Genomic DNA, 24416 nt, shown 5'->3' with positions numbered 1-24416 from the left:
CTGTTTCTTAACGGTGCATGCTGGGATAAGTAGTCTACTTCCCCGGGGCCGGCCGCGAGCGCCGGGCCGACGGGGAACTCCATTTCCCGAGGTACCTAGCAGCGGGGGCCGAACCCAGAGGCGGGGAGGCCGGTTCCGGTTGCATCAGCGTGGGCTCCAGGGCGAGATGAGACTGTTCGTGAGCGAGGGCTCCCCGGGGAGCCTGCCAGTGCTGGCTGCGGCCGCCAGGGCCCGGGGCCAGGCGGAGCTGCTCATCAGCACCGTGGGCCCCGAAGGTACCCGAGTGGCTGCTGGTGGGCGGAGGGGGAGGGGGGCGATCGTCTCACCGGTGTCCGCCAAACTCCAGCGCCCGTCCCCCCGGTCACGCTCCGTTATTGTTGGTCACTCCGTCCCCCTTTCTGTCCTTGATCCTTCTTTCATAAGTTCCTTCCCATGATGATCCTCGCTGTATCCTTCCCGTATTCTTAGCCTAGTTTTCCACGGTCCTGCCTGACTCCGTTATCTCCTTAACCTTCCCTCCCAACTATCACGCAACTCCCTCCAACCCGTCCACTCGTGATAACCTCCAGCTGACCCCTTTGTCGGCTTTTCAGGGACCCCCCCTCCCGCCTTTTTTAGGGCCTCAATACAGACATATGCACACCCGGTTTACCTCTTACTCCCAGCCAGTTATTTGGGTGACTTTTTAAGAGTTCTCTTGTCAAATCCTCTCCTCTCTCTTAGTGCCGGTCTCCCACTCTGAACCCCAGGTCAGTTCCGGTTCGTGGCCGAAGCACTACTCTGTGCACTACCTCCTCTGGGTGGTTCCCACCTGTTGTTTCCAGTTGGCGGTCTCAACACTTGCTGGCCTCTCTAGCATGTTCCAGACCCACCCCCTTCTGGTGTTGCTATCTTGGAAACCACCCCCCCACACACACACAATGTAAAGTTGTCGAATAATGTCTTTTCTTAGCCCTGTTTTCACTCATTTTCCTCTGTCTCAAGAGTGTGTGGTACCATTCCTGACCCGGCCTAAGGTCCCCGTCTTGCAGCTGAATAATGGCAACTACCTCTTCTCTACTAGTGCGATCTGCCGGTCAGTATTGGTTCTTGGTGTGGGGAGGTGGTTGGATCATAGCCGGCTTCCCTGACCTTTTGGTGACCTTGTTTGCAAAAACACTGTTTCACTGAGGGTTCATACATGAACTACACAAAAGGAACCCTTCGATTTTAACTTCTTTTTTTTTTTTTTTTGGCTTTTTTTGAGACAGGGTTTCTCTGTGTAGCTTTGCGCCTTTCCTGGAACTCACTTGGTAGCCCAGGCTGGCCTCGAACTCACAGAGATCCGCCTGGCTCTGCCTCCCGAGTGGATTTTAACTTCTGTTCTTTCCCTCCGCAGGTATTTTTTTCTGCTCTCTGGCTGGGAGCAGGATGACCTTACCAACCAGTGGCTGGAGTGGGAAGCCACAGAGCTGCAGGTGGGACTCATGGGCCAGGGAGGTCAGGCTGTTCTTCCTCAGTATGAACATCCTGACCCATGTTCCCTGCGTTTTAGCCGGTGTTGTCCGCTGCCCTACACTGTCTGGTGGTTCAAGGGAAGAGAGGGGACTATGTGCTTGGCCCGCTTCGGAGAGCCCTGACTCATATCGATCACAGCCTGAGTCGTCAGAACTGCCCTTTCCTGGCCGGGGTGAGTTGGTCTTGATGTGTGGTTTGTTGAAGGCTTATGGTGTAGGACTTAGAGGGCAGATGGTGTTCAGACCCCAACAACCAATTATTAGCAGTGTAACATTGACATATCACTTAACTCTCTAATTCTTATTGTTTTTCGAGATAGGGATTCTCTGTGTATCCCTGGCTGTCCTGAATGGAACTTGATCTGTGGACCAGGCTGGCCTGGAACTCAAATCCGCCTGCTTCTGCCTACCGAGAGCTGGGATTAAAGGCATGCGCCACCACTAATCCTTGATTTTTTTTTTTTTTTTTATTCATTTGTGAAATGGAAGTAATAGTTTCTGCCTTATTTAGAGTTATTGTGAGGATTATGTTAGAAAACGTACATTGTCTCATCTAGTACTTGGCACATAGAAAGTAAATACTGCATGTGGTAGCACACACCTGTACTCCTAGCCCTTGGGAGGTAGAAGCAGGAGGATCAGAAGTTCAAAGTCATCCTTGGCTACATAGGTTCAAGACCCTCTGGAGCTATGTGAGACCTTATTTAAAAAAAAAAGAAAGAAAGCCAGGGGTGGTGGCACGCACCTTTAATTCCAGCACTTTGGAGGCAGAGGCAGGAGATCTCTGCAAGTACAAGGTCAGCCTGGTCTACATGTCCATGTTTCAAAAAGAAAAAAAAAGTACACATTTGCTATTACCATTGGGAAATACATGAGTGCTTCAACTGTGTACTTTTCTCTTTCTCCAACTAGGACACAGAATCTCTAGCTGACATTGTTTTGTGGGGAGCACTGTATCCATTACTGCAAGACCCAGCTTACCTCCCTGGTGAGAATTGTACATGTCACTTCATCCCCAACCCCAGAAGTTTGGTACAGGGCTGTAGAACAATAGGATACTGAGTATTCACTTCAAGGTACTGTTTACCAGGGAACTATAGCAGAGTCTGACCAAAGAGCTGGCGAGCGTGCCTGGAGAAACCTTCAGAGGAGAGGAGGTCCACGCCTCCCTGCCCAGTCTTGGTCCTCAAGTTTATTCTTTTTTTGCTATGCCTACAGAGGAATTGGGTGCCCTACAAAGCTGGTTCCAGACGCTGAGTACCCAGGAGCCATGTCAGCGAGCTGCAGAAACTGTGCTGAAGCAGCAGGGTGTCCTGGCTCTGCGCCCCTACCTCCAAAAACAGCCCCAGCCGCAGCCCTGCCCTCCTGAGGGGAGTGCTGTCAGCAATGAACCTGAGGTTTGGAACAGGGCGGGCACCTCCTAGAGTCTTGGGGCCTGAGGTAGGAGGCAGCGAGGAGGCGCATGTTGACTGTGGCCACCTTCTTAGTCGTTAGAGAACAAGGGGTGAGTTTCTCTACCCTGGGGCCCCCCCTCATGTGGCAAGGGGTTCTGTTTATTCTTCGTAGGAGGAGGAGCTGGCCACCCTGTCTGAGGAGGACATTGTCATGGCTGTGACTGCTTGGGAAAAGGGTCTGGGAAGCCTGCCCCCCACTTCAGCCCCAGCAGCAGCCAGTGTGAGTAGACATCAAGAATGGGGTTTGGTTCATGACTGGAAACCGTTGCTGGGGAAGAGCCGGCCCCCGCTTTGCTCATGGAATGTTGGTTCCAGTAGGGTAGAGAGGTGTCCCCAAAACTGCTGCGAGTTGTATATTTATGAATTTTAATTAAGTCCCAGGAAGGAAAAGGACACTGGGAGGGAAAAAAAAATCATGAAACCAAAGACCTCTCTGTTTTTAAATATTTTTTTAGCCCAGTCTGGCCTCAGACTCATTGTGCTGAAAATGACATTGAACTCTTTATTGTCTTGCTCTCCCCCTGAGTGCTGGGATGACGGAAGTGTACCACCACACTAAGCTGGGCCCTTCTTCCTAGTTGAGGGCCCAGCGGGATGACTTGGTGGGTAAAGCACTTTTTTTTTTTGGTTTTTCGAGACATGTTTTTTCTGTGTAGTTTTGGAGCCTGTCCTGGATCTCACTCTGTAGACCAGGCTGGCCTCAAACTCACAGAGATCCACCTGCCTCTGCCTCCCGAGTGCTGGGATTAAAGGCGTGCACCACCACTGCCCGGCGGTAAAGCACTTTCTGCACAAGCCTGATGACCTGGGTTTGACTCCCAGAACCATATCAGGTGGAAGGAGAAAACGGACCATACGCAGTTGTCCTCTGACCTCCGTGTGTGCTGTGGTGCTCCAACCCCACTCCAAAAGTAATCTTTCAGATTTATCTATTTTATTTTATGTGTCCAGGTGTTTTGACCGTGTAGATACCACATGCATGCATGGTTCCTATGGAGGTCAGAAGAAGGTATCTGATGTCCTGGATCTGGAGTAAAGATGGTTATGAGCCACTTTGTAGGTGCTGGGAATCCAACCTAGGTCCTCTGAAAGAGCAGCACACACTCTTAACCCCTCATCTATCCCTCCACACCCCCCTCCCCTTCAAGACAAGGTTTAGCCTTGGCTGGCCTGGAACTCACTGTAGACCACACTGGTCTGGAACTCACAGAGCTCTGTCTCTGCCTCCAAGTGCTAGGATTAAATATATGTGCCACCATGTCTGCCAAAAGATAAACCTTTTCACATGTGTGTACTGGCTAACATGTTTCAATGCCTAAACAGAAGAGGAGCCAACCGGCATTGGCCTAACTTGTCATCCAGCCTCTTGGGAGGCTGAGGCAGGAGCCTTTCAAGCTCAAGACCAACTTGGGCAACTTAAGTAGACCTCGTCTGAAAAGGTGAAGCCAGGGCTGGGAGCCAGGTGTGGGGTCCTGCGCAGGTTAGTCCCAGCAGACAAGGGGACCGGGGAGGTTAGGCCAGCCTTGGCTGTGCAGACACCCAGTCGTTAAAAACATCCACTGGGGGCTGGAGAGATGGCTCAGCGGTTAAGAGCACTGTCTGCTCTTCCAGAGGCCCTGAGTTCGATTCCCAGCAACCACATGGCGGCTCACAACCATCTGTAATGATATCTGGTGCCCTCTTCTGGCCTGCAGGGATACATGCAGACAGAACACTGTATACATAATAAATAATTAAAAAAAAAATCCACTGATCAAACAGCCCCCGGCGATGGTGGAGTCTTGCTTAGCTTGTGCAGGCTGTAGGCTCAGTCCTCAGTACTGCACAGTAGACTTCATAGGCCAGTGCTCAGTCCTCAGTACTGCACAGTAGACTTCATAGGCCAGTGCTCAGTCCTCAGTACTGCACAGTAGACTTCATAGGCCAGTTCTCAGTCCTCAGTACTGCACAGTAGACTTCATAGGCCAGTGCTCAGTCCTCAGTACTGCACAGTAGACTTCATAGGCCAGTGCTCAGTCCTCAGTACTGCACAGTAGACTTCATAGGCCAGTTCTCAGTCCTCAGTACTGCACAGTAGACTTCATAGCCAGTTCGCTTGTCTTATTACTGCTCTGTGGGTCGTGTGTGGGAGAGGGAGGGTGCAGGTGTGGATGTGTGTGCTTCCTTGCTTTCCTCCACCTGTACCATTGGTGCGTTCTGTACCATTGTACTAACAGTCAACAGTTACACACCAAATTCCTTCTCTGAAGTTCTGCTTGCCAAAGTTTTGCCCAGGTCTGAAAATTTTTAATGGAAAAATTCTAGAAATATCCATCGACAATTAGCCCTGGCTGTCCTGGAACTTGCTTTTTACCACAGAGATCCGATTGCCTCTGCCTCCTCCTGAGTACTGGGATTAAAGGCGGGCACCACCGCCGCCTGGCCATCCAGGAGTTTTAGATAACTTTTATTAGAGCATGTTGTTAGAACTGTTAGATTGCTATGTTTATTGACACTGCATATAAGCTGTGCCTAGTTTGCTGTCATAGGTGAGGGGTAAGAGGCTAGTAGCTGTAGGGTTTGGTACTGCCTGTGACATCAGATTGGACGTACTCCTAGGAATAAGGAGGACAACTGGATAATGGAACCCAGGGCACACTTGTCTGTGTCACAGTAGCTGGAACACCCATGAGAAGAGAAGTTTAAGGGTGATGCAGAAGGACCTCCACACAACCTGGTGCAGAGTGCTTAAGGACCTGGGTTGCAGCAGAGACAGCAGGGCCAGTTGTTAGGGAAGGGTCCCTGCAGAACATCTGTAACTTGACCTTCAACAGCTAACGGGATCCAGTTATGGGAAGAGAGGCCAAGAAAGGGATGAGAGAGACGGTTCTGTGGAGGGGGTCAGCTGTGCAGTGTTCCTGGCCATAGATAGACCCTTGGTTGTGTGCCGCCTTCGCTGGGAAGAACTGTGCGGGGAATCAGGACCAGTGATCATGGAATGAAAGTGGTTGGAAAGTTGATAGGAGCTTTGGGGAAGTGTTAGTGCCGGGGGGTGGGGATGTGTGCAGCTGAGCTGCCAAGGTGGGTGAAGCAGTAAAAAGGGGTAATGAGTGACTTCCGTTGGCAGACTGAGTGGCATGACTAGAAATGGCTTTGGAGAAGAGATAGTGTCTGAAGACGGTATTGGTTCTGCGGGCATGAGTGCACGTGTGTGCGTGTGTGAGTGAGTGATGTCCTTTTTGATCATTCTCCATTTCGTTTACTGAGACCTCAGGGTCTGCTGGGGACTCTGGAGTTCTCTGGTTCTGGCCAGTCTAGCTAGTGAGCTTGTCCCAGGACCCCCGCTCTACCTCTGTGGGGCTAACAAGCTGTAGCGGCTTCAGCTAATGAATAGGGTCCTGATAACAAAACTTGGTAAGAGAGGTCAGTACTGGGAAGCTTCTTAGGAACAGTGAATGCTAGGCAGACACATGCTGGGAAGTTTGAGCCTGAGAATGAGTTAAAGCCATGAGTGAAGGAGAGGAAGCTGTTGGCATAGGGTGTATGCAGTACACAAAGCGGTACGTGAAGCTTGCTGACTGAGCAGGGCCCTTACTAGCAACCCCAGGATTATAGTCCTCTGGACCCCTGTGAGGAAAGACTTTGACCTGAGGTACCTAGTCTGTCGGTATTCTGTACACTTTGGTTTTTATGGTATTTGCATCTCTGCTGTGGATTAGTCTCTTCTTCTTTTTTACCAGGTTGCCTGTGGCTGGGGAAAGGAATGTGCTCATCACAAGTGCCCTCCCTTATGTCAACAATGTCCCCCATCTTGGAAACATCATTGGCTGTGTGCTCAGTGCTGATGTCTTTGCAAGGTAGAGCCAGCTGCTAGAGGGGAACTCTCCAGAGGGAGGGCTGGGCCCCACGGGAGTAGGATGGAGGAGTCCTCCCATAACCCGATGGAGGGGCTGGAGGAGTCCTCCCATAACCCCCGTATCCTTCCAGATACTCTCGCCTCCGCCAGTGGAATACCCTCTATCTGTGTGGGACAGATGAGTATGGTACAGCGACAGAGACCAAGGCTATGGAAGAGGGTCTGACCCCACAGGAAATCTGTGACAAATACCACGCCATCCACGCTGACATCTACCGCTGGTTTAACATCTCATTCGATACTTTTGGCCGCACCACCACGCCACAGCAGACCAAGTAGGTTCCCCGTCATGAGGCAGAAATGGACTGAAAGCTAAGAGCAGGGGTAATGGGAAGAGACGGACAGGACCAGGGTGGCAGACTAGGGACCAGGCTGAGCTTGGGTTCTGACCATTGCCTAGAATGTCCCCTGGGCGATTTTCAGGCCTTGAGAAGGTCCCTTGTTTACAGAAGCCCAAGCAGGGCCTGGGGCCTGAAGGAACACCTGAGGGAGGGGAGAGAAAGGACTTCCCTTCCTCTGTTACCTAGGGGTCTTCTTAAGATAGGGTCTTACTGTGAGCCTAAGCTGGTCTCGAACTTGTGGCAATCCTCTTGCCTCAGATTGTAAATCTGAGGTTGGGAGGGATTACAGGTGTTTGCCACCAAGCCCAACTTGGAGTCTTTAAAACAAAACCATCCCTGCCTGTTATATTTATAGCACATAAATCCATTCTTTCTCTGCCTGGTGAAGTCCTCACAGAAGCTGCAGACAGATGGACAGTTGATGGTGCTGAGTACGTCAGCCCTGAGTACAGATACGGAAGGCTAAGCTGGTTATGGCCAACCGCTCGTAATCACAGCATTTGAGGTGGAGGCGGGGGACCAGCAGTTCAAAATGGTGGTCAGTGTTGGCCCTGTGAGACCTGCCTCAAAACCAAATGAAACCCAAACAAAAGAACATGTAGATATGTAAACAGAGATTCAGCACAGCACAAGTGGAGTGCGGAGGGAAGAGATTGTACGGCAGTTGGAGAATCCCAGAGCACCCTGGGCTCTGCGTCCTGGGAGGCCTGCTGCCTGGCGGGTTTGGGTGTCTGGTTAGAGCAGCAAAGGAGGGAAAGGGTCCGCACCCCTGGCTCCTCTTCTCACTGGCTTGCTGACCTGGCTAGAATCACCCAGGACATCTTCCAGAGGTTGCTGACGCGGGGCTTTGTGCTGCAAGACACCGTGGAGCAGCTGCGGTGTGAGCAGTGTGCGCGTTTCCTGGCCGACCGCTTTGTGGAGGGAGTGTGTCCCTTCTGTGGCTACGAGGAGGCCCGAGGTGACCAGTGTGACAAGTGTGGCAAGCTCATCAATGCCATTGAACTCAAGGTAAGAGGGAGATCTCAGGGGCCCAAAAGGAAACAGCTGTTGATCTCTTCAGAAGAACAGGAAAAGGACACTCAGTTTCGTTCTTCTGTGGGAGCCGTGGGCCCTGGTGGGCTCTGGTGGGCACCTCCATCTTACCGTGCCCTTGGAGCCGTGGGCCCTAGTGGGCACATCAACTTTTTGGGTTTTTTTGCGGGGGGGGGGGGGGGGGGGGGGGGGGGGGGGTGTTTGAGACAGGGTTTCTCTGTGTAGCTTTGGAGCCTGTCCTAGAACTCGCTTTGTAGACCAGGCTGGCCTCAATGTCACAGAAACCCACCTGGCTCTGTCTCCCGAGTGCTGAGATTAAAGGCGTGTGCCACAACTGCCCAGCTTACTCAGAATTTTTAGTTTTATTTATTTATTTTGAATCAGGGTTTCACTGTGTAGGCTGGCTGGCATGGAACTCTCTCATCATACATATGTTAGGCTGCTTGGGAACTCTCAGAGATCTACCTGTTTCTGCCTCCTGAGAGCTGGGATTAAAACTGTGTACCACCATACCTGGCCAGGATTTTAATATTTAGTAACCAGGATCTTATACTAATTTCTACGTGGGCAGTTACTCTGTGGTTAGCACAGTCCTGGGACATAGACAGGTTTACTTTAGCTTTAGGCTATCTGATCAGTGCTACTTTAGATGATTCTTTTTTCTCTCTCCTTATGAGACGGGGTCTCTCTGTAGCTCTGGCGTTTTAGACTCTCTGTGTAGACCAGGCTGGTCTCCAGAAATGTGCTTTTGGCTTCCGAGTGCTGGTATTACAGACATGAGTCACCACACTTGACAGGTTATTCTTTTTTTCATAAATACTGCTGACTTCTAGTTGTTGATTTACTTATTATTCAGTTATTTAACAAAAGTTTTTGAGTCCTTTTTTTTTTTTTTTTTGGTTTTTTTTTTTTTTTTTTTTTTTTTTTTTTTCCGAGACAGGGTTTCTCTGTGTAGCTTTGCGCCTTTCCTGGAACTCGCTTTGGAGACCAGGCTGGCCTTGAACTCACAGAGATCCGCCTGGCTCTGCCTCCCGAGTGCTGGGATTAAAGGCGTGCGCCACCACCGCCCGGCGTTTTTGAGTCCTTTTAATAGGCCAACTCTAGACTGGGAATGAGGGAATGGACAAGACAGGCGTTTATCTCACATGGGGACATTGAGGCAGTTTAGATATTAGTCTAGTTGAGTGGGAAGCTGCTGTGTGGAAAACCGATGGGATGGATGAAAGAGGAGTGAGGAGAAAGCTCTGGAGGCTGGACTACAAGAAGATGATGGTAAACTAGCTACAGTGGGTCACTAGTACAAAGGAATGGGGGGAATGGTAGCTTTGGGGGGTGTTAGAAAGCAGTCCTGGACAGTCAGATAAAGGACAGCTTGTGTTGGAGATGTCGCTCAGTGGTGCACTACTTGGCTAATGTGAGTGAGATCCTGGTTTTAGGGGGCTTGGGTAGATAGTAGTGCCATCTGTGAACATAGGCAAGATTAAGAGAATGAGGCTTGGAGCTGAATGCAGCAGTACTGTTTGCTTTTGCTATGCTTAGGTGCCTACAGACGTCTTAAAAAGCAGTTGGGAAGAGATGTCTCGTCTTGAGAACCACAGGTCAGGGTTGGCAGGTTGGCTGAGCAGGTAACAGCGTTTGCTGCCAAGCCTGGCAACCCAGAACTCCATATGGTGGGGGGGAAAACAGTCAGAAAAGTTGTCCTCTGAGCTCTACATGCTCACGCTCACACACCGGATAAATACATCAAAACAGAACAACCCCTTAGATCCGCCGTGAGGGTGGCACACACCGCCATCCCAGCCCTCGAGGTGGATACAAGGCCATCTGGAGTTTGAGGTCAGTCTCTATGACCCTGTCTCACAAACAGCAATTAAAGAGCTGGGCATGCCTTCAGTCCAAGCACTTGGGAGGTGGTGGCCAGTGAGTCTCTGTGGACGTACCAGATGCAGCGTGCATACCACGTTCCAGGACAGCCAGAGCTACCTAGAGAGACCCTGTCTCAAAAAACCAACCCAAACCCAAGAACCTTAGATCAGATTAGCTTCTGTTAACCCCCTCTGCTGCCCATTTCTCAGTGTCTGTGTAGTCTTATACTACAGAATTATCTCTGGCCATTTGGCTTTATAAAGGCCCATGCTTGTGTCCCAGGCACACCACCTTTCCCTGACTGGTTGTAACCTCAAGGAGAGGGGCTGTGTGTCTTTTCCTTTTTCTTTACGCAGCTGAGTAGCTAACCTGTGCTAAGCATGCTCATTTCTCTATGGAGTGAGAACACAGGACCAGAGTCTCGGGAACACACGTTGCTACAGTGTGTGGACACAAGTCCCTGTGTTGCAAGGAGGCCACATACCGGGGGGTGGGGTGTTGGTCTCATTGTGAGCTGCGATGCTAATCTAGAGGAAAGCTGAATGGTCCATCCCTGCATGCCCCTCAGCTTGCCTGCCCAGTTTCCCCTCACCTCGGCTCTGATCCTCCCTGCTCCCATCAGGATACACCCTCTCTGGAATTTTTCTTTACAGAAACCTCAATGCAAAGTCTGCCGGTCGCGCCCTGTGGTGAGGTCCTCTCGGCACCTGTTCCTGGACTTACCTAAGGTGAGTTAGTCTGCCCCTCAGTCTGCTTTTCAGGGGTCTTCTTCAGGCCCCCTCTCCCTCTGCCTCAGCCGCACTGATAGCCAGCCGCTCTCAAGTGGTTTTTGTTTCTTTTAATGTTTAGGTATGTGTCACCATGCCCAGCTTTTTATTTTAGTTTTTTTGTTTCTGTTTTGTGTGCCTGTGCGTGTGTGTGTAACTGAAGAGGGTGTCAGATCTCCTGGAGCTGGAGTCATAGGCAGTTGTGAGTCACCCAGTGTGGGTGCTGGGAACTGAACTTGGGTCCTCTGAAGAGTATTTTCATTTCTAGGAAACCTTTTATACAGCTGGGGAACAAAGCTTATGGTGGAGCTCTTGCCTGGTCTGTTCAGGTCACTGTGTTCAGTAACTGGTGTTGGGGAAAACGAGACATGGCTGAGTGTGGTGACCGCCTGTGGTCGGTCCCGGCTCCCTCAGTGACTGCATGGGCTTAGTCCCAGCACCCTCCACTAAAGAGGTTGAGGCAGGAGATCTGGAGAGGAAGGGATTTCAAGCTGCCCGGGTACATAATACTAAGATTGTATTTCAGAAAACAATAAAATAACAAACACATTATTGTGATTGAACAGATTGAAGGGTAATGTGTTTCAGGGTTAAGTGCCAGGCCCACTTCCCAGACTGTGTTCCCGAAGGGCAGCATTGTAGATCAGGCGGGGCTAAGACTCTCTCTTCAGCTGAAGATGATTGTGAACTCCTGATCCTTCTCCCTCTGCCTTCCAAGTACTGCATTACAGACAGACATACCACCTTCTCCAGCTGTTTACTCTGCTATTCATTTTCCAAATTTTAAAAAAAAAAAACAAAACTTTATTTTATTTTTTATGTTTTTTTTCAAGACAGGGTCTCACTATATAGCTACATGGAAGTCGTGCACCACTACACCCAGCTCATAGTTCAAATTTTTGCAAACATTATTTATTATGTATACAGGGTTCTGCCTGCTTGTGTCCCTGCAGGCCACAAGAGGGCACCAGATCTCATTACAGATGGTTGTGAACCACCATGTGGTTGCTGAGAATTGAACTCAGGACCTCTGGAAGAACAGCAAGTGCTCTTGACCACTGAGCCATCTCTCCAGCCCCCATATTCTTAAATTTTTAATTCCAATAATATTTTTCTTTTTTAAAAACAACTTTTATTTAAAAGAAAAGCTTTTTATTTTATGTATGTGGGTGTTCGCCTGCGTGTGTGTGTGTGCCTGTGCACCACATGTGTGCGGTGCCCTTGGAGCAGTGGTTCTCAGTCTGTGTGTGCCACCCCTTTAAGGGGTTGACTGACCAGTTGATGGGTGGCTGAGCCGTCTCTCATATCCTGCATATCAGATATTTACATTACGATTCATACACTTATGAAGTAGCAACAAAATAACCTTATGGTTGGGGTCACCACACATGAGGAACTGTAGTAAAGGGTCGCAGCATTAGGAAGGTTGAGAACCGCTGTCTTAGAGGAACTGAATTGGAATTAGAGTTACAGATGGTTGTGAGCTGCCATGTGGGTTCTGGGGCCAAACCCAGGTCCTCTGTAGAAACAGTAAGTGCTATTAACCACTGACCCATCTCTCCGTCCCCAGCCTCACTTTCCTATGGTCTTGTAACACTTCATCCTGTCCACACACTTGGAGCACCTTATCTAGTCACCTGCACTGTGGGGTTCATTTTCTTTAATGTTTCATCATTTCCCCCCCCCTTTCCACCCTCCAGCTGCTCCCTCTCAAGTCTGTGGCTTTTTCTTTGGTTTTGTTTTGTTTTCTTGTTGTTGGTTTTTTTTTTTTTTTTTTTCGAGACAGGGTTTCTCTGTGTAGTTTTGGTGCCTGTCCTGGATCTCGCTCTGTAGACCAGGCTGGACTCGAACTCACAGAGACCCGCCTACATATATATATATATTATATATATTATATATATATAATATATATTATATATATATTATATATAAAATTTCATTACATAAATGTACAACCTGTTGAGTCCACTTAGTGTTGCTTGTATGTATATGATTTCAGAACGACTATTTGGGAATTAATCTTTTTTAAAGACTGAGTGTTTCTGGACCTTACATATTTGTAATCCCAACAGTAGAAAACAGTAGGAGGGTCAGGATTTCAAGTCCATCTTCACCTGTATAGTTTGAAACTACATCAGTGAGGTCCTGTCTTGAAAAACAGTGTTTAGAGAGCTGGCTCACTGGGTAAAGACACCTGCCACATATCCATGACACCACACACACACACACACACACACACACACACACACACACACACACAGACACACACACACACACACACACACATACACACACACGTATGAAATAAAGAAAAATGCTGGGTATTGCTGGGCATGATGGTATACACCTATAATCCCATCACTTGGCAGGCATAGGCAGGAGGATTACGAGTTTGTGGCCAGTCTGGGATACAGAGTGAGTTCAAGACCAGCCTGCTCTACATAATAAGACTTTGTCTCAAAAAATGCAAGGGCTTGGTGCTGGAGAGATGGCTTAGCCTTTAAGAATACTGGCTGCTCTTTCAGAGGGCCAGCATCTACATGGTAGTTCACTCACCTGTAACTCCAGTCCCAGGGCCTCTAAGGTTCTATTGTGGCTTCTCTAGGTACTGTGGATACATGATACATGGACATACATTCAAGCAAAATTCATAGAAAAATAACTTAAAAAGAAAATGCACTAAAAACAGTCTTGAAATAAATCTACTCAGCATAGAATGTGTGCCTAGTGTACACAAGTTCCTGACTAACTCTGTTGTCTCCCGTGCTGCCTGAGTAGTCAGAATTATCGAAGGACATGCCGCCATCCTCAGTTTGGAGAATTATTGAAGTCCATGCCGCCATCCTCAGTTTAGTTTCGATATATTCTTGCTTTCACAGACAATATTTATGTATCCATCTTAGTAATCTTTTTGTTGAGTAAGTTTGTTAATCATTTCCTAGATGTCCCTGGTCATGAATCTTTTAATTTTAATTATGTATTTACTACCAACTATTCACAACGTTTGTACTCCCTCACTTGGTGCCAGCCCCTCTGAGACGGTACTGTGTCATCTCCGTTTCTCTCCTCTCAGCTGGAAAAGCGGCTGGAGGATTGGCTGGGGAAGACATTGCCTGGCAGTGACTGGACACCCAATGCTCGATTTATTATTCGTTCTTGGCTTCGAGATGGCCTCAAGCCACGATGCATAACCAGAGACCTCAAATGGGGAACCCCGGTGCCTTTGGAAGGCTTTGAGGACAAGGTAGATACCTTTCTCCTTTGGTCATGGTTTAAGTGCTCAGTCAGCACTGAGTCTGTGGGCTGGCAGGTTAAAAGGCTGATGATGTTTCCTCTCAGCTTGAGACTTGGAGCTTCACTCCTGTTCCCTCCTCCAGGTGTTCTATGTCTGGTTCACTCCTGTTCCCTCCTCTAGGTGTTCTATGTCTGGTTCACTCCTGTTCCCTCCTCCAGGTGTTCTATGTCTGGTTCACTCCTGTTCCCTCCTCCAGGTGTTCTATGTCTGGTTCACTCCTGTTCCCTCCTCCAGGTGTTCTATGTCTGGTTCACTCCTGTTCCCTCCTCCAGGTGTTCTATGTCTGGTTCACTCCTGTTCCCTCCCTCCAGGTGTTCTATGCCTGGTTCACTCCTGTGTCCTCCTCCAGGTGTTCTGTGTCTGGTTCACTCCTGTTCCCTCCAGGTGTTCTATGTCTGGTTCACTCCTGTGTCCTCCAGGTGTTCTATGTCTGGTTCACTCCTGTTCCCTCCTCCAGGTGTTCTATGTCTGGTTCACTCCTGTTCCCTCCTCCAGGTGTTCTATGTCTGGTTCACTCCTGTGTCCTCCTGCAGGTATTCTATGTCTGGTTTGATGCCACTATTGGTTACCTGTCCATCACAGCCAACTATACAGACCAGTGGGAGAGATGGTGGAAGAATCCAGAACAAGTAAGCAGCCTCAGCCCGTCTGTGGGGACAGGCTATGTGAGAGGTGTTAGAGGTAGAAAGTCTCAGGCTGTCTCTTCAATGCATTCTCCTAGGTGGACCTTTACCAGTTCATGGCCAAAGACAATGTTCCCTTCCATGGCCTGGTCTTTCCCTGTTCAGCCCTAGGAGCTGAGGACAACTATACTTTAGTCAAGAACCTCATTGCTACAGGTAGGTGCCTGGCAGAGCACAGCGGGGTTGTTCCTAGGCCTGAGGCAGTACTTGGAAGAGCCTGCAGAGGGGCTAGGTTTTAGGTTGGATTTGAGATGAAATAGGAAATAATTAAAGCATGAGAATTCCATCCAAAAGAGGGAAAACAAGAACTTGAAAGCAAAAATCTAAAGCTAAAACTATTATAAGCAAAGAGAAAAAAAGGCCAGAATGGAAGCATGGAACTCCGTGACCTGTGTAAGCTATTGAAGGAAAGGTTTTTTTTGGACACTCGCCATTGAGAGAAAGGGAAAGAGGCAGTGGGTGAGGGGGGCGGGGCGGGGGGTAAGATGTGATTGAATCCTTCTCTTTTGTGCAGAGTACCTGAATTATGAGGATGGGAAATTCTCTAAGAGCCGGGGGGTAGGAGTGTTTGGAGACATGGCCCAGGATACAGGGATCCCTGCTGACATCTGGCGCTTTTATCTGCTGTACATTCGGCCTGAGGGTCAGGACAGTGCCTTCTCCTGGACAGACATGATGATTAAAAACAATTCTGAGCTGCTTAACAACCTGGGCAACTTCATCAACAGGTAGGAAGGAATTGGTGGAGAGCTCCACACCAATATGGAGAGAACTGCTAAGTGGGAGGAGGCTGATAGAACGGAAATGGGTAGCCAGGTGGTGGCGCACACCTTTAATCCCAGCACTCCGGAGACAGAGCCAGGCGGATCTCTGTGAGTTTCAGGCCAGCCTGGTCTACAGAGTGAGTTCCAGGAAAGGTGCAAAACTACACAGAGAAACAAAAAAAAAAAAAAGAAGAAAGAAAGAAAGGGAGAGGGTAAAGTTGTTGGTGTGGACTGGGGTTGGCTGCCGCGCCAGCACACACCACACTGTTCCTGAGGCCAGCAATTAGACAGGTGGTTGGCAGAGCTGGTCACAGAGCAGACCTTTGGGCGTTCTCTTGTGCTTGTCTAGCAAATTCAAAGCTCTGAGTTTCATCCTCAGCCCACAGACATGCACGTGTGCCCTCCCTCCATGGCTTAAGACTCTTCAGCATTCTGGACCTTTAACTCACCCATAACCACATTTAGTAGCCTTCATTAGAATATGTTAGTTTATAACACACTTCACCTTGGCAATTCTGAATATTTAGTTCTAAAAATATATAGTTGCTTAACTCATTTCTTTATTTACAGAGTCACATTCTTCAGAGAGAATGTAGATTTAAGATTTATTCTAGTTTGAGGGGCCAGGAATTCTCAGGCTTGCACAGGAATGCCACAAGAATGTTTTTTGGGTTTTTTGTTTTTGTTTTTTGTTTTTTTTGAGGCAGAGTTTCTCTGTGTAGCTTTGGTGCCTGTCCTGGAACTCACTCTGTAGCCCAGGCTGGTCTCTGACTCACAGAGATCCGCCTGGCTCTGCCTCCTGAGTGCTGGGACTAAAGGCTTGCGCCACCGCCGCCCAGCTACAAGAATGTTGTGTTTTGGTTTTTACATTTGTTCACTGTGTGTGAGGGGTGTAGTTGACACACTGCAGCGAACATCATGTACAACCTCTTGAGTCAGTTCTTCCTTCCACCATGTGGACTCCAGGAATTGAACTCAGGTCACTGGACTTGGTGGCAGCCTTTATCTGCTGAGCCTTCTGGCTGGCCTGAGCATGAAGAGTTACGGAAGCAGGATGAAACTTCTCTAAGGAAACTGGACAATAACTTTGTCTTTTCTCCCCGACCCCAAGAGCTGGCATGTTTGTGTCAAAATTTTTTGGGGGCTGTGTGCCTGAGATGGTGCTTGCCCACGAGGACAGACGCCTGCTGGCCCATGTCTCCTGGGAGCTCCAGCACTACCACCAGCTGCTCGAGAAGGTCCGGTAAGTGACTTCCGGCACAGTCCTGGCGGCCATGCGCCACTGTGGGGACAGACCGTCCTGGCGGCCGTGCGCCGCTGTGGGGACAGACCATCATGGCGGCCGTGCGCCGCTGTGGTGACAGACCCCCGTCCCCTCCCTCCCCAGGATCCGGGATGCCTTGCGCAGTATCCTTACCATATCTCGACATGGCAACCAATACATCCAAGTGAATGAGCCCTGGAAACGGATTAAAGGAAGCGAGGTGGACAGGTGTGTTCAGGAGCTCTGGCTGGCTGTGGAGTTTGGTGACATGCTGTCCTCTTGGTGGCCTGACTTCTCTCTCTTTCCTCAGGCAGCGGGCAGGCACAGTGACAGGAGTGGCAGTGAACATCGCTGCCCTGCTGTCCATCATGCTGCAGCCTTACATGCCTACAGTTAGCACCACCATCCAGACCCAGCTACAGCTTCCACTTCCCGCCTGCCGCGTCCTTGTCACCAGCTTCATTTGTACCTTACCAGCAGGTCACCGAATTGGCACAGTAGGTCTCATTGATGTTGTCGGAGCTGGCCAACTAAAACTCTTGTTTTTAGAGACCTAAACATCTCTGGCTTTGAAATATGGGGCTCTACAGCTGTTCTCGAAATCCCTCCGCAATTCTGCACTTGGGCTTTTTTGGGTGTGGGGGCGTTTTGAGACAGGGTTTCCCTGTGTAGTTTTGGTGCCTGTCCTGGATCTCACTCTGTAGACCAGGCTGGCCTCGAACTCACAAAGATACGCCTGCCTCTGCCATTGCTGGTATTAAAGGCGTGTGCCACCCCTGCCCGGCCTGCACTTGGGCTTCTTGTAAAGGTTCTTGGTATTGGATCGTGAGTATAGAACTGTCTGTATGTCCTTATTGCTGTTCATGCCAGAAGCCAGTAAGTGGACAATCTGGAAACGGTTGGAGATGACCCTGACGACCTGATCTCTTGATGTCAGCAGCCATTTCCTCTGACACTAAATGATAAGCGTGTACACAACCCTTTGTCTCCTTTGCACCCATTTTCTTTCCACTCCACTGTGAACTCTTCTGAAGCTCTCGGGCATTTGCCCAGTGTCACACTCCTATGTCTTGTAAAGCAGCTGGGATCTCTAAGTGTCAGAAAGGGTGGGGCGTCTCTGTGGTGTGGTAGAGGTCATCAGTGATTAATTTTGATGTGTTTCCCCAGGTCAGTCCTTTGTTCCAAAAACTGGAAAATGACCAGATTGAAAATTTGAGGCAACGTTTTGGAGGGGGCCAGGTGAGCAAACTAGACTGTGTACTCCCTTGGCAAGTATGGCAGTGCCACCTCACTGTCCCAGCATCCTCCTCACTGTCCCCTCCCTCCTTGGGCCTTGCTCCACCTTACCATCTCCATGTCCTCCTCACTGTCCCCTCCCACCTTGGGCCTCGCCGCCTCCTCACTTAAGTCTTTCTTTCCTGTCTTAGCTAGAAGAGTCCTTGGAGTTAAAGGTAACCATTTCCTCTGAGCTGTTATGTCAAACCGGGCACCAGAGGGATTTATGGCAGCAAGGAATAATGTACTGCTCTTTTCCAGACTAAAGGATCCCCCAAGCCAGCAGCTGTGGAGGCGGTTACAACAGCTGGGCCAGCGCAGATACAGATGTTAATGGAGGAAGTGACCAAGCAGGTGTGAAGCTCGTGGCCTGTGGGGACTGCAGGTGTGGACCCCTGCACGGCTTCTCCCGGCCTCACTGTGGTCCCCTCACTCCCACCCCTCTCTAGGGCAACATAGTCCGAGAGCTGAAAGCCCAGAAGGCAGACAAGAACCAGGTTGCCGCGGAGGTGACGAAGCTCTTGGATCTAAAGAAACAGTTGGCTTTGGCTGAGGGGAGACCCATGGAAACCCCTAAAGGCAAGAAGAAAAAGTGAGAGGTTGTTCATAGAAAGTCATTTAATGGGTATGGACAACAATAAAGAATGGACACTATATATGTATATACATGTATACACACACACAGCCGAGACCCTTTGTTCTCCCTACTCAGCATGCAGTTGAGGGTCCATCCTCAGCCTTGGTGGGATGGTGTTTGCTACGCTCCAGGAGAGCCGGGAGGTGACCCGAGCTGGGGAACGATGGTCCCAATTGTTCATGCTTGGTGCAGATTCACCATGCGGTCGATGAGAGCCCGGCGAGTGGCCTCCACCTCCCTGGTCAGGCGCTCGATTTCCTGCTTGAGCCGTCCGTTCTCCTGGGCCAGCTGTACCACTTTCCTCTCGTTCTCCTGTTCCTTCTCCTTCATGCGCTGCTTCCCAGCCCGGGCCGCGCACTGACCACTCTGTTTCCGTTTCCTAGATTTTCCTTCCTCCTCCTCCTCCTGAGCCATGGAACTCTGACTGGAATCTGGAGAGCGAGGGCTCTGCGAGGTGCTTGTGACCTCTGCTGGCCCTGGCTCCTCAGTCAGCCACGCTAGGGATGCGGGGTCAAGAGTGGTGAGGGTTTTCGATTCTTCCTTTAAGGAAGTGAAGAAAGGGAGATGGGTGTTAGTTGAGGAGAGGCATACATACTCCCCAGGTTTGTGGGGTTCGTTTTATTTTTGCTTGTCTTTTGAATCAGGCTAGACTCAAGCTCACTAAGCTTAGGCTGGCATGAAGCAAGCTTCTTGCCTGCACTTGGCACGTGCTAGGATTGCGGGTGTGCACCACCACACCTGCTTGCCCATTTTGAGACTAGCATTCTCACTCACCTCCTCGTTTCCAGGGGGTGAAATATAGGGACCCCCATTGTCATCTGAGGACAGCACCTCCTGCAGATCCTCATACCAGGCTTCCAGCTCCCAGCTGGATACCGCCTCCAAGGTGAAAGGCAGGGACTCAGCTGCCATGTCTGTGGTTGGACTGGGTTCTAGAGAAGAGCATACAGGGTAAAGGTTCCATGCGTCACGGCTGGTGAACCGGTCTCATGCCTACTTTAACACATAGGATTTAAAATGTACTAGTCTTGCAGGTCAGGTAGGGCGTGGGCTGTCTATCTTTGAAGGCCACATTGGCAGGGGTGGGGAGTGGAAACCATCACCCACAAGTTGTTCTCTGACCTCCACATGCACACACCATCAATGAATGTGGGGCAGGGGGACAGCTGAACGACTACAACTACCTGTCACCAACCAAGCCAACAATCAGGGTTTGATTCCTCTTAGTCACCTAGTAAAGGGAAGAACTGGCCCCCCCAAAATGGTCTAGACCTTCATGTGCACACCATGGCCAGCATCCCCACAACACAAAAATAAATGTAATTAAAAAAAAAAAAAAAAACCAAGGCCGGGCGGTGGTGGAGCACGCCTTTAATCCCAGCACTCGGGAGGCAGAGCCAGGCGGATCTCTGAGTTCGAGGCCAGCCTGGGCTACCAAGTGAGTACCAGGAGAGGCGCAAAGCTACTCAGAGAAACCCTGTCTCGAAAAACCAAAAAAAAAAAAAAAAAAAAAAAAAAAAACCTAAACCCTCCAGGCAGTGGTACTTAATCCCAGCACTCAGGAGGCAAAGGCAATAGGATCTCTGAGTTCGAGGCCAGCCTAGTCTAGAGTGAATTCTAAGATAGCCAGGGCTACACAGAGAAACCCTGTCTTGAAAAACCAAAATAATAACCCGTAAAATCAATAAATGTAAACAAAATATTATTTAGTGACCTTTCTACTCTTCTGTTTCTATAAAAAACAAGTTTTATGTATATGCATATGCTCACAAGTGCAGCAGTGTCTGGGGGGCCAGAGAATTGGGTCTCCTGGAGCTGATGTTCAGCAGTTGTGACCTGATGGGCACACTGGAAACCCAGTTCGGGTCCACCTGAAAAGCAGCGGGTGTGCTGAACTGATGAGTTTCCTCTCCAGCCTCTTATTTCCATTTTTTGTTTGTTTTTTTTCATTATTTTTTGTTGTGCTGGGAATTGAACCAGAGCCTTGTATATATGCTAATAGAGCATACTACCAGGACTGAAGAAAATACGCAATACATTTTTGTGTGTGATTTTTGGGGGTCAATCAAACCTAGTGCCTCACACACAAATATTGAACCCCAGTGCAGCTGGAACATACATTCTTTTTTCAAAAATGTATTTTATTGTTTGTGTATGTATGTGTGAGTACCTGTATGTAATGTCTATGTGCTGTGTGTGTGCTTGGTGCACATGGAGGCCAGAGAGGGAATGGGTTCCCTGAGAACTAGAGCCAGAGAGAGTCTTATGCTGCCATGTGGGTGCTGAGAATTTAATCCAGGTCCTCTGCAAGAGCAGCAAGTGCTCTTTACCACTGAGCCATCTCTCCAACTCCTAAGAACACACTTTTTATTGAGATAGGGTCTTACTATAGATAGCTCAGGCTAGCCTTGAACTTCATGATCCTCTTGTCTCTGCCTGTCAAGTTCTGAGATTTATAGGTATGAGGCATTATGCTTGGCTATGCATATATATTCTTACGGGATTACAGTAAAAGTATTCAACTCACTTGGGGACATCACTGGTAAATTCCAGGGGCAATTACCAAGCCATTTGTGTTCCTTTCTCTTGGGTGGGAAGCTTGGGCAAAAAGTCCTTGGGGTTTGTCTAACCTTGTGGACAAACCAGTCACCATTGTTGAGGCTGGCTGTGAGAGCCAGCTTTCAATTGGACCGTGCTCTAAAAATAACGTTGTGGGGTCAGAGAAAGACATGGTGTGACAGCAAAAGCTTGTTCAGATCAAAGCCTCTTCTGATACTGTCCCAGCAAAACAGCCCTAAGCAGCTCCAGGAGTTGACTTTGACAGGGGGCTGGGTAAGTTTACCTGCTTTCAGGTATGGTGATGTATGAAGATACACTTCCTTCTGGAACACTGTGGAGAAGAAAGGTCAATGTTTACTGTTTGAAAGGGAAAGGAACAGGTTCTTTACCCCCAGCCTCCTACCCTCGAGTCCTCCTCTTTGTGTAGTTCTGGCTGTCCTGAAACTAGCTCTGCAGACCAGGGTGTAGTTTTCCTTGTAACACACACACACACACACACACACACACACACACACACACACACACACACACACACACACACACACACACACACGTATTCCTAAAGCCGACTCCAAGCACAGAGGCAAGCTTGATTTCATTTTTAGTTGCTGACATGTGTAGTCCTGATTACATAATAGCGACGCTCTAGCCAGCTAAGCTCTCTAATTCCAGATCGACCCCCTCCAACCTGCCAGAGGGAGGGCTAACCTACAGGGAGGAGAGATGCAGCAGCGCTTGCTACACTCCAGTCCCATGCCGGCAGCCTCCAGTCTAGACCTGTCCTGGGACCTCCAACTCTACCGTCTACTCCTAGCTCCTTCTGCACGTCCATTTAAAACAACCTCCTGCTGGCTTTTCCTTTCCAAGGTTGTATCATTATAAGTGGCAACTCTAGTTGCTTAACGCGAAAAAGAAAAAAAAAGTATCCTTGTTTCCTTCTCTCACATCCCACAACTCAGTCTAAAGCACTGGCAACTTGAATATATTCTTTTTTTTTTTTTTTTTTAACCGAGACAGGGTTTCTCTGTGTAGCTTTGTACCTTTCCTGGAACTCGCTTTGCAGACCAGGAAGGCCTCGAACTCACAGAGATCCGCCTGCCTCTGCCTCCCGAGTGCTGGGATTAAAGGCGTGCGCCACCACTGCCCGGAGAATATATTCTTTTTAAGTACCTAAACCCTAAGTATTTCTACTACATCATTTCCAAATGGAAATCAATTACCACACCTCCCCAAGTTTACTGTGGAAGCCTTCTTCTAGAGATCTCCCATTTCTTTTTTTCAAGACAAGGTCTCACTATGTAGCCGTGGTTGTCTTCATTATGTAGACCAGGCTGGCCTTGAACTCACAGAGATTTGATTGCCTCTGCCTCCTGAGTGCTGGCATTAAAGGTGAGCGACACTATGCTTTCGTGAGACTTGTCTTTTATTACTTTATTTCTGGGATTGACCATAAAGTCCTCTATATACTAGGCAGGCAGTCTGCCACGGAGCTACATCCCCAACTCTTTATTTGTGTAGTTACTTATTTTGAGTTAAGGTCTCACTGTGTAGCCCTGGCTGGCCCTGAACTCAGAGATCTGCCTGACCCTGCCTCTCTGAGTACTGGAATTAAACACGTGCCATGACACTGGGCCTTAGGTCACTCCTCTGCTCAGATCCTCCAGTGGCTTCTTGTTTCATGACTGTTAAGACTCACATCCTGAGTGGCTTGCAAGGTTCTACACGGTCCACCACCCTCTCATGTGCACTCCAGTCCAGCCCACTGTCCTGTTCTGCCCTTCTGCTCTGGCTGTTCCTCTGGGAAGTTCTTCCACTTTATCTGCATGGCTCACACACTTGCCTTCTTTGGGTCTTTCACTTAAAATCCCATAGGTAATTCCCGACACAAACCAAAGCTCTAGCCACAGTCCTGGCACCTGAGCACTCTAGTCCTCTGCTTTTGGTTTTTTCCCATGGTACTTTTTTCCCACTTTCTGCAGAAATACAAGCTGTATTGAGAGCAAAAGTTTTATCTTTTGCTCCTAATATACCCTGGGTCCTCAAATGCTTGGCACAAAGTCGGTGCTTACTAAGCATTTGTTAGGAATGAATAGGCAAAAAGCCACTCCCCCAATTTCCCTTCTAGAGAATGGAGGACTCAGCCCGGAGGCAGAGCCTGAGCGGCCTATCTCTGGGGACTGGAGATGCAATATTGCCCCGAGTGTTTCTCTGCAGGGCTGTCCTCTGGGGGAAACTCCTTTGGTCTTCCAGTGTGTGGGACCTGGCTTTCATCAGCAGTGGAGCCCCAGGCCAGAGGGTGCAGAGAGAGGCAAACAGTGGGCTAGCCTGATGCAATGGTTGCAGAGATTAGCTGGGAGACAGGACTAAGAGGCAGAGATCAGTCCTGGGAGAAGCACAGGGACCCTGGAGACATCCCAAATAGTTTCCCACAGTTACAGAGATCCAGGCTGCTCTCCTGCACAGAGACCTCTGTGGAAAAGGGGAAAACCCATCTACGCTCCTCCCCCCAGCAGCCCCACTCCAAAGGTCTGTCAGACTTAGGGTTCTCTTAAACTTTGGGGTCAGCTACTAAAGTGGCCATGCTGGCCCCTGAGGCGCTTGAGAGAGTTGGGGGTAATGACGCTGTTGGAGAAGGGGTGGACACGGCCAGAGTCCCCTGCTGGGGGTGTGTCCTGCGGCCCCGCCTTTCCCTGGACGGGCCTAGGATGGCCCGCAGTCCTCCATCCCGAGAATGAGTTTCCCGAGGGCAACCAGAACCCCTCTGCCTAACGGCACAGAGCACACACCAGCTCGAGACGGGGCAACGGGGGCGATGCGGCCGCCCAAGGGAAGAGGGCCTGTAAGCGCCAGTCCAGAGTCAGGGGTCCCCGCCTTCACCCCTCCCTCGGTGCTCAAGCTCACTGTGGAGGGGGTGGGGCGACATCCCCAAGAGCAGTCGCCCCAACTTCATGGAACAGCCATGCTGGCGAGGATGGGAAGGGAAGGGGCAGACGGAGTCGGTACTCGCCTCTCTCCTCAGGTTCCGGCTTTTATTTTGGCTCTGTCGCTGCCACCCGTTCATCTTCAACACGATGTGATCGACGTACTA

General features: G+C 49.5%; 2 protein-coding genes across 2 annotated transcripts; one reads left to right on the top strand and one right to left on the bottom strand.

Moving 5' to 3' along the window:
- Positions 1–107: 107 nt before the first annotated feature.
- Positions 108–18788, top strand: Mars1 (methionyl-tRNA synthetase 1). The gene is given in 23 exon segments (XM_052753568.1): positions 108–275; positions 985–1075; positions 1379–1457; positions 1535–1669; positions 2409–2484; positions 2715–2893; positions 3063–3140; positions 3142–3170; positions 6670–6786; positions 6917–7120; positions 7993–8194; positions 10738–10812; positions 13925–14095; positions 14680–14775; positions 14868–14985; positions 15344–15557; positions 16705–16836; positions 16981–17085; positions 17168–17354; positions 18025–18096; positions 18285–18308; positions 18394–18486; positions 18582–18788. Coding segments are annotated over 23 exon segments (2733 nt in total). The 5' UTR covers positions 108–166; the 3' UTR covers positions 18729–18788.
- Positions 18731–24416, bottom strand: Ddit3 (DNA damage inducible transcript 3). Its single transcript, XM_052753574.1, has 4 exons — positions 24336–24416; positions 21612–21659; positions 19544–19701; positions 18731–19309 (listed from the first exon to the last, which is right to left on the bottom strand). Exons 3-4 carry the CDS (start codon positions 19679–19681, stop codon positions 18947–18949), a joined length of 501 nt encoding a protein of 166 aa, XP_052609534.1. The 5' UTR covers positions 19682–19701; positions 21612–21659; positions 24336–24416; the 3' UTR covers positions 18731–18946.

The sequence above is a fragment of the Peromyscus californicus genome, unplaced genomic scaffold (genome assembly GCF_007827085.1).
Source record: "Peromyscus californicus insignis strain IS unplaced genomic scaffold, ASM782708v3 Scaffold_24__1_contigs__length_46423439, whole genome shotgun sequence".
In the NCBI taxonomy this organism is placed as follows: Eukaryota; Metazoa; Chordata; class Mammalia; order Rodentia; family Cricetidae; genus Peromyscus; species Peromyscus californicus.
This window is presented reverse-complemented; position numbering and strand designations above follow the sequence as displayed.